Source organism: Carassius auratus, unplaced genomic scaffold, assembly GCF_003368295.1.
Source record: "Carassius auratus strain Wakin unplaced genomic scaffold, ASM336829v1 scaf_tig00214259, whole genome shotgun sequence".
NCBI classification, from domain to species: domain Eukaryota; kingdom Metazoa; phylum Chordata; class Actinopteri; order Cypriniformes; family Cyprinidae; genus Carassius; species Carassius auratus.
Window position 1 is genome coordinate 1180481 of NW_020527582.1, and position 10484 is coordinate 1190964.

Below are 10484 nucleotides of genomic sequence, written 5' to 3' on the forward strand. Positions count from 1 at the left end.
CATTAACTAGAACTTAAAGGTATAGTTCACCCAAAAATTTTGTCATCATAGATTTGAAAAAGAATATAAATGACACATAAAATTCCTAACTTTAACTACAATTTAAATGGAAACATAAAATGTGAACATTGAAAATCTAATTCAAATTATCGATTAAATGTATATTAATGAGGCTACAGTAAATAACACTGCTGCAAACTAAAGTGGATGGAAAAAGAAAAAAAAAGGACAAAGAAGACTTGGAATTGGATTGCAAAAAAGATTGGAAACACATGGTGTAGGACGGAAAAATAGCTGCAAGTCTGTGGGCAGAGACAATTTGTTGGTGGCCTATTCCCTTTTAGATAAGTTCCAAAAAATGACGAAGTTAATTCCTCTAAAGCAAGTAAAACCTCAATTACATTCATACATAAATAAGTAAATAATACAAATAATAATAATAATATTAAAAAGCCACACAAATTTTTAATTCCTAAGAACTATTCAATCTTGTTAGCACTCAAATTGTGCGTTTTTATATTTAATGTATTTAAGAGACAAATCAAGTTCAGAGATTTACAACAATCCGTCAGTATTTACCAATACCATAGAAATGAATGCATAATGCTATAAATGAATGTGTAATGCTCCTTCCTGTTGCAAGAACTGTCTGTGTCTCCTCTCATAAAACTTCTTGTATCACTACATCATTATTATCATCCTGTGAATATCATATAAAAATATACCTCTACAGGTCAAAAATATAACTCTGCAGATATATATAATAGCATACTAATGGTAGTGAATTTAGGAAAAGTATTGCTGCTTTATTACATAGTTCCCAAATATGTGGCTCTGAAAATCAGCTTGGGTCCAGGTTTTCTTCTGTTTACAACCATATAAGCACTATAAAAGACATTACTCAGAAGGCCATGAAGAACCTTTTAAATGGTTTTCTTATTGGTCAATGACTGAACAGCTGCACGGTTAAATTACAAGATGATGCCATTTGAAAACGTTTTACCCTGTTCAATCCAATTATATACTTCATCTCTCATACCATTAGAACCAATAGCAAAAAATAAAATGTTTTTTTTTTTATTTGAAAATTAGTTTTAATGTATTATCCATTGGCCATCCCAGTGCAATACACACATGTAAGAAAAAAACTGTACTACGACTCAAAAGATATGTTTTAAAATCACAATCCAAAGGTCAAAATATGACCATCTGCACGAGTTTAGCCCTTCCTGTGAAATGTCTTTATTGCACTTTTAATGACTGAACATACAGTTATTTAATACAAGTCAATTATTTGGTACTGCTAGAACTGTAGTGCCTTTCCACATCGAAACAATTTTTTTCTATTGTTTATTTTTATTTTTTTTCCTCCACATAGAAAAACTTGTGTTATCATCTACCCACCCGCACGTCTCTCCATATTCATGTTACTTTTCTTTTTCACAATTTTGAAAAATGTGATCCTTTTCATGCAAAACAAATTGGGGTTAGGTGTGACATTTGGGTGTGTCAAGTTTTTTGAACCCAAATGTTACCCTTTTTTATCTTGGATGATCTATCCACTTAAATTAATGTACCATAATAATGTGAACTTGTAATACTAAGTTTATTAAAATATCATACCAAATTTCAAACTTTCAAGCTATACTTACTTTCTTTAAGGTGATTTTTTATTATATTCCCGAGGTCCAATGAGCTGACGCTCACCCCGTACTGTTTGAGGTAGGCACAGTTATGTTGTTCACTCTATTGTCCACTACTGGTTTACCATTATCTTGAGTTTTAAAATATACTACATAGAATATTGGCAGGACGATGCCAATAAGCAACATGGCAATTACAGCGTTCCACCACTGGATCCCCCAGTCTGCACCGTAGCTGCGCAAACGCTGGCTTCTCCACCCCCACCGTTTGGACATCCTGGAACCGCTGGAAAAGACCTCTTCTGAGGGGTCTGTGCTTTGGATCAGACGCTCAATGTCACTGTCCACCTCTTTTAGGTAATTGCTGTACTCCTGCACCTGAGGTCTTCCTGAGACGTTTGCTTCAGCGCTGACTGATGGTGGTACATCATTGGATGGTCTTTGCTGGGGGTCCCTGAGCTCAGAGTTGGCCTCGGTTAGCAAGCAATGCTTCTTTACAGGGATTTTGATGGACTTCAGTGCATATATGTCCTGCTCTTGAAAAAGGTTGTTCACCCTTTTTATGTCAGCCACCTGGAAGCCATATAAAAGGATTCTTTTTAAAGGAAAAAAAATTTACTCATCCTTAAAATGTACTCATCCTTAGGCCATCCAAGATGTAGATGAGATTGTTTCTTCAGCAGAACAGATTTGGAAAAAATTTGCATTTAACAAACTCATCTACATCTTGGATGGCCTGAGGGTGAATAAATTTGCATCGAATTTTCATTTTTGGGTGATCTATTACTTTGAGGGCCTAAATGAGAATGATCTATGCTATCAAACGTGATACCTTGCATCCATATTGAAGGGCCAGTTTGTTGAGATTGTCTTCATGTGAGATGTCCCGTTCCAACAAGAGCATTTCTCCCACTCTTTCTCTCTTCTGTGAGGATGAGTCTCTGCTTCTCGGCCGGAGCTCCATGACATTGAGTTCCTCATCCTCAGATGACAGTTCTGGTTCTTCTTGTCTGTGTCTGAACATGTACACTTGGCCATCCAGGCTGGCATGTACATCCACTGGAGCCTGAAAGGCTCGAGGGAGAGGATCTCCTCGCCTCATCACTGCAACTAGACCAATATGTAGAAGAAGAAGTAGTAAGGCCAGTTCATTTTGCATATACAGTGCATTCAGTTTCAAAGGTTTGGGGTAAGCAATTTTTTTAAGGAATTAGAATTTTTATGAAGCAAAGATTAAAATGTGACAGTAATTAAAAATACAAAACATTTTTATTTCAATTAAATGTTATTCTTTTGAGCTTTCTATTAATTAAGCAATGCAACACCCGCTGACTGCAATGATAGAGCTTGAAAGATCAAAGACCATTTTTAAATGGGTCATATGATGCTTTTTTAATTATCATTATTTTGTCTATTTGGTGTAAAAGAATATGTTTACATGCTTTAATGTTCAAAAAACATATTATTTTTCAAATACTGTAAATTATTGTAGGTCCTCTATGCCCCGCTTCTCTCAAATGCATAATTTTTTACTAAATTCCTCCTTCTGACAAGCGTAGTCTGCTTTGATTGGCCAACTGACCCAGTGCACTGTGATTAGCCGCGTTTCTACTGTCGGGCTAAAAGCAGGCGTGCTAGTGCGTGCCAGGTCCAGTCGCGTTTCCACTGTCACTTCAGGGGCTTCCTCTGGGCCAACGGCCAGTTTTTTTTTGGCCTGACGAAAACCTTAGGCCAAAGCAGACCAGCTGGGGCTAGAGGAATGATTATGAACGAAGGCGGAGTTTCTCCACGTCTGGAGAGGGTCAGAGCTGGGGATCATTTAAGAAAGCTAAAAGCTATAACACCAGCAATAAAAACTTTAAAAAATAAGTTGAGCTCAAAACTCACTTTCAGTCAGCAGTGAGTGTTTGAAATAATTTGAGCCGATCCGATGTGGATTATAATCACCATAAAAAGCTGAAATATTTAAAAGCAATGCAAAAGACTATGCACGCTAGGTATGAAAGTTACCATAGTAAACATGGTAAACTGTGACCACTTGAAGAAATCAGACATCAGCTTCTTATTCTCTATCACAATCATTCAGAAGGGCTGAATCACGATAATGCGCTACAGCGCCACACTGGTCAAACCACATTATTGCAGGCTCTAAAATAGGTCAAATTAAATCAAACGAATACTCAACAACTAAAATATTTGTCGATAATGTCGACTAATTGTCGTGTTTGAACGAGCCGTTTACGAGGGTGTGGATGAGTCTTAACTTTGATAAAGATTATATCTTTGGATTTGAGACTTTAGTCTTTGCAACTTTACAGATCTTCTTTATGCACCAAGAGCTTGTAACACTCCAAAGAGAAAGGAAAAAATGTTATTGCATCATATGACCCCTTTAATATAACGCAGACTGGATTCATCTGAAAGATGAAATAATATACACCTAGGATGCCTCTGTGAGTAAAATACAGCCTAATTTTTTCAAGTTCAAGTTCAAGTCTGCTTTATTGTCAATTTCCACATGTACAGTACATACATACAGAGAATCGAAATTGCGTTACTCTCAGACCCCGGTGCATACAGTTAACATTTACATTAAAGCCTAAAAAAATAACTAGATCAAATATAAAAATGTAGAAACAACTATACAATAAGGGAATGATATAAAAAAAAGACATATAATAAAATTAAAAATAAAGTTAAATAAAGCAGCGCAAGGCAAATGACAGATATAGTGCAAATCAATGAAGTGAACAACAGTGCAGTTAAAAGATTTTTTAGTGCAAAAAAATCACTTATTAAAAATATCTTATTAAGTCTGATTAAAGTGACAAGTGACCAAGAGCAGTTATTTTATTTAAATGACTGGTGAGGTAGTGGAATGACGTCAGTTCCATGCCGAATGAGGTAGTGAGCAGGACAATGCTTGCACAAGTGACTAGTGCATGCCATCATATAATAATTAATCTGTGTGGAGGGGGGGTTCATAGTTCAATGGTGCCTGGGGAAGAAGAGGGGAGGGGGGGCAGGTTCGGGAGGGAGTTCAGCTTCCTGACAGCCTGGTGGATGAAGCTGTCCTTCAGTCTGCTGGTCCTGGCCTGGAGACTCCGCAGTCTCCTCCCTGATGGTAGCAGGCTGAAAAAGCTGTGTGATGGGTGAGTGGGATCACCTGTAATGCAGAGGGCTTTGCGGGTGAGACGTGTTCCATAAATGTCCTGGAGGGAGGGGAGAGAGACACCAATGATCTTCTCAGCTGCTCTCACTATGCGTTGCAGAGTCTTTCGGCAGGACGCGTTGCAGGCGCCATACCACACAGTGATGCAGCTCGACAGAATGCTCTCGATGGTGCCTCTGTAGAAGGTGTACATGATGGGGGGTGGGGCTCTGGCTCTCCTCAGTTTGCGGAGGAAGTAGAGACGCTGTTGTGATTTCTTGGCCAGTGCTGCAGTGTTTTCAGTCCAGGAGAGGTTAGTTTTTGGGTGAACTAATCCTTTAAGCTTTCTCTGAAGTATTGTGTTTAAATGGACAACAAATTCACACAAAAATTATTTAAAAATGTCCAAACCTCTTGGTAAGTATCCTATAGCAGACATAGCAGGCTGAATGTACTGGATCAGTGCACTGGATCAGCATATTCTTTTAAAGCTGCAGTCAGTAACTTTTGACGCTCTAGAGGTTAATAAACATAACTGTGTGCGTCTTGCGGAAGAACATTGTAGCCGGAGCTACTTCTTTCTGTTTATGTCTATGGCGAATCACGCAGAGACTGGGCTACTCCACAGCGGTACCTACCCGAACCAGTCTAAAATATCCCAATATAAACACGTCTTATAGGTGTACCATAGTGATTCAGGACAAACCAAAAACACTGTTTGGAAAATTGATTCATGGTGTACTCGCTTATTATAGAATTTTTTTTAACATTTTGAACAAAAAAGTTACGGACTGCAGCTTTAAAGTGACAGCACTTTCTTTATATTAAAGAGCCACACAGATGGGAAATCAAAAAATACCTGTATTACAGTGTATGATGTAGCTGTCCATCAGTGTAAACAATGTGCAAAGTAATTAAACCAAAAAGTACACGATTTATAAAGTTATTGGCTTCTAAAGTAAGGAGTCGACTCTGAATCGCTGAAACGAGTCGTTATAGATTTCAAATCTTTTGCCCGTCTCTATGTACGTCACTAGAACACTTTGCATAATAATCTCCGCCTACCGTCTTGGGAAAAACGGAACTCTGACCTGCCCCCCCCCCCACACAGACGCTCTGGTTGGTGTGATAGCATCATGTCGAGGAGACCGTGTGTTTTTAATTGTAAAGGCAAGTTTGTTTTATTTTCACTGCCAAAGAATGAAGATCAGAAGAACCAATGGCTAAAATTCATTTTTACCACAATACCAGAGCAGTACAACAAATCCCTTTTGTTGTGTTCACAACATTTCACTGATGACTGCTTTTCTAATCTCAGTGAGTACAAGGCGGGATTTTCAAAGCGTTTGGCCATAAAAGATGGTTCATTACCAACTTTATTTAGAACAACGAGCATCTCCGAATCACAACGCAAAGTATGATTATGAAGTTATGTGTCTGTTTTCTCCCGAGCGTCTTATCAGTATGTGTGCTGTCTGTAGCCTTTCTCTGCGCTGATCTTCATGAACAAACACGTCATTAAAATGAAGTGTAACTCCGTGAATACTCAACGAAGAGACATGAGAGAGATAACTATAGAAAGCTTGAATGTCTACTTTAAAACTAAACAAGTGCTGCCGAAAACAGATATTCTGTGATAAAGTAATCCATATAAAAACAACGTGATGTCTGTTTTTCATGTCTCCCTTCGTTATATCTAATGTGACCACACCCCCGCGCTGAATGCGCTATTCAGATTCAAACTGAAGCACGCGGCTTGAATACACCCACACAGAAGAAAAAGCAGCGAGACTGTTCAAGTTTTTTATTTTACTGTTTGCTTTGCGATGAGAGGAATAAGACATAATTCACCCCAAACAGATGCTAACGCATAGTTTACCGTGGAGGTGTGTGCGGAACAACCAATCAAACCTGACTATGTTAGTTGACCAATCAGAACACAGTATGCTACCGAAAGGTGGGGTTTAAGGAAACTGAATCTTTTGAACAGCTTCGCGCGAACCGTTTGGGGATCTCTGAGAATTGAGGTAATTTTAAAATGATATTTTGACAAAATGACAATGTTTTTTAACCTTGGATGGATTTAAACCTAATGTACAGGACTTATAAACAGTGATAGGAAGCTTAGAATTTTCATCTTACTGGCTCTTTAATCAAACAGCAACAACTAAGAAATCACTCACTCCTCTTGATTGAATAGCTTTTGCAACTTTAATAAAGATTAATCTTTAATTTATACAGTCAAATATGCAATGATGTTTTACATTTCATTACTTTTTTCAATTTCTGTACCTGAAAACTAATGTTAGACCTACCTAAAAAAAAAAACGAGTTTATGCCTAAACATAGCACATACCGAACCATACCGAAACTGTGACTCTAAAACCGTTATACAAACCGAACTGTGAGTAAGTTGAACCATAACTTTGGGAATGTTTATTGTAGGACTGTCAGAAAACATGTTGTTCTGTGCTGCACTGATAGAAATTGGTATTAATTAAAATATATAATATAATTAGGGTGGAATTTTATTTAGGGTCTTTTAATATTTATTTTCTACAGGACCAAAAGTGCCCATAAATCAAAACTCCAACATATTACTTGAACTCTTGCAGGGAGACAGCATTCTGTCTGCAGTCAGGAGATTTACAGCAGTGATAACGAGTAGAAATCAATTTTATTGTAATAAAACGTTTGTAACTACAGTACGAAACATCCTTTAGAAAGTAAACAACAAGAAACAATGCATCATTGTTCATAAGCATAAATCTACTGGACTGGCACATTGTGGAAACTTAGTAGCACTACCTCAGAAAAAAAAAAATCAGAACTTGAAAGTGATTATTGTCTGTACTTGAAACAACACCGTTACAAGAACTGACATTGACTGAAAATATTTCCCCCCAAACTGCTCAAAACACAAGGCAAAGCAAAGAAAAAGAACGTATATTTGTTAAGAAAAAATTTGAGTAACTTTATTTATACAGTAAACACTTATAAAGGTTACTTATAATTAACGTTAAGCTAATTCTTATACTGTCATCTCCGAAGTTAAACATCCGCTTTTTCAATAACTTTCCCGATGATTGAGTTGAATCTGAATAATACTCACCTTTATAAATAAAACCAGCTACATGGTGCTGACAAAAATATCCCCAAGTGTCAGTTTAGAAACTTCATAACGCAACCGAGCATGCTGGTTTTGGCAAGAAGGCCAGTGCAGATTGACAGGTCCTCCAGCCAATCAGCTCGTTGAAGAAGGCGAATCCTCTACAGTAGCCTAGATTACGCTGCCTATTACATAAGCGATTGCGTTTCCGATAAATAGCGTTACATATTTTATTATTATTAGGCCTATTGTTGTTGTTGTTGTTGTAAATAATATTTGACGTCTTTATTTCGAAAGAAACAATCTGGTTTCAAGTGTTCAATTAAAATGGTAAAGTGTACATTACCCGTGGTTTATGTTTCCTCAAGACTATATAAAGTTTCTATCTGTAAAGTGTGGTTGAGAACACGGACGCCTCTTACGTGTCACGGCAGGATGTGAAGGTGTATGAGTAGGTGTGCACAATCATTTTATCAACAATTGTTACTACCTATAACAAATCAATATCGTATCTCCTTTAAAATAAAAATTACAAGATTTCTTTCTTTCTTTCTTTCTTTCTTTTTATAAATTGTATAAATTTATAAACATTTTGTAATCAAATACATTACATGTAGGCCTATTTAATGCCACTGTTGACCAATTTAATGCATCATTGTTGAGTAAATGTACTATCTAGCCTATATTTAAAATATCATATGTTAGTCGCACACAAATCTTTCAATATTCAACATCTGTCATTCTTTCAGAATTCTTCTGACCATATCTGAACTGAAATCTGAAAATTCAAAAGAAGTAACAACAGCAGATGTGGGTTATTGTGTTGCATTGCTTCTGTGTTGATATTCAAACAAACCAGCGGAGGTCGGAAATATGAAGCTGTGGGTAAGGCAGGGGTGTCAAACTCTCCGGTGCCCTGCAGAGTTTAGTTCCAGCCCTGCTCCAACACACATACCTGCATGTAGTTTAAATAAGCCAGAAAGACTTGATTAGTTGGGTCAGGTGTGTTTAATTAGGGCTGAATCTAAACTCTGCAGTTCTCTGGCCCTCCAGGAACTGAGTTTAACACCCTAGGGTATAAGGCATTCTGACCAAAATTTGAGCTGATCACAAAAAGCTCAAATCACATGATTTTGAAAATCTGAAATATTTCGATGAAATGAATTAAATGAGGGTGATTAAATGAAAACAGAATTTTTGTTTTGGATTAACTATCCTTTTATTGATTTTAAGGAGATTGTAGTCTACATAAATGCATAAGTATTACAAATATACACTACCAGTAAAAGGTTTTTGAACAGTAAGACTTTTTTTTTTTTTTTTTTAAGAAGTCTATCTCTGTGTATCTTTGGTAATCTGTGTATATACATGACCCTGGCCTGGGATAATGTGCTGACAGTTCCCGATGGATCTTTTCAGTCAGTCTGCTTAGCAGCACTTCTCAGTTAGACCTCAAGATGTCGCCATATATCTGCAGTAGTTTCAAAACAGTTTGCTGAAGGATGGTTTGCAGATGAGCGTTTTAAATCTCAATTTGCCAAAGGTCCATGTCCCTCATTCACATTCTTTGTCAGAATATTCTTTGTCAGCATCAGAGGAACTTGTCTGCTCCAGTCCAGGAGTCAATTACCATGTCAGGGCTGTGTCAGAGCACACAGTGCTATTGAGGTGCTTCAGGTCGCCTTCTAAAGCACAGGTCAGTGCTCAGGCTCAGCAGTCATAATGGAGGACAGGAGCCTGCAGTAGTTGATCCACATGTGGACACTGATGTTAGGAGCCCTGGGACATCTGTCAGTCCTCTCTAAGCTTGACTACAAGGGTTTTTTTTTTTTTTTTTAGCAGAGAATGCCTTCTGCTTGCCATTATGGGGTTAGATATGACAGCAAATTACACACACACACATACTTTTCAAATCCAATTTGGACCATTGTCATATAGAGTACAGGATTGGATACCATGGTCACACCACCCAAGTGTGAACTGTCAAATCTGAATTCATTTTCAAATCACGTTTAATTTTAGTGTTAATTAACATCACACATTACAGCGTAGAAGCAAGTGCTTGTCATCGTTCAATGCACACTGCCATACCAGACAAAATGATAACAAAACAACGAGGCAACAGAAAACACACTGAAACAAATAATGTAATTGATTTTTGGAAGAAGATTCAATTGAGAATACAAGAATGTATTGTAGTCAAATAAATCTGTTTGTCTTGTAATATGTAATTACACTTATTATACAACATGCAAGTTCACATATTTGACATTTTTGCTGTTGTTTGCATCCTTTTGGATACATTTTTGTAAATATGCAGGTAAAACTCAAAGCTATTAGATAATCAGTAGTAAGCATAAAATGTCTCAGGAAATGTATTATTGTAAGAAAATAGTATAATAAAGTAGATTTAACTTTTATGAAATAATAATAATAAATCACGCAGTCTTACAGGACAACAGTGCTTTTGCTGAAAATGTACTCTTCCTTAGGCTGTCCAAGATTTGGAGGAGTTTGTTTCTTCAACGAAACAGATCTGGAGAAGTTTTTTTTTTTTTTTTTTTTTTTTGCATATGCATTG

At 37.0% G+C, this 10484-nt stretch overlaps 1 protein-coding gene across 1 annotated transcript; it reads right to left on the reverse strand.

Moving 5' to 3' along the window:
* Window positions 1-651: 651 nt before the first annotated feature.
* Window positions 652-8031, reverse strand: LOC113091651 (lysM and putative peptidoglycan-binding domain-containing protein 4-like). The gene is made up of 3 exons (XM_026257246.1): window positions 7907-8031; window positions 2476-2753; window positions 652-2216 (listed from the first exon to the last, which is right to left on the reverse strand). The coding sequence occupies exons 2-3, from the start codon at window positions 2743-2745 to the stop codon at window positions 1704-1706; spliced, it is 783 nt and encodes a 260-aa protein (XP_026113031.1). The 5' UTR covers window positions 2746-2753; window positions 7907-8031; the 3' UTR covers window positions 652-1703.
* Between the last annotated feature and the right edge of the window lie 2453 nt (window positions 8032-10484).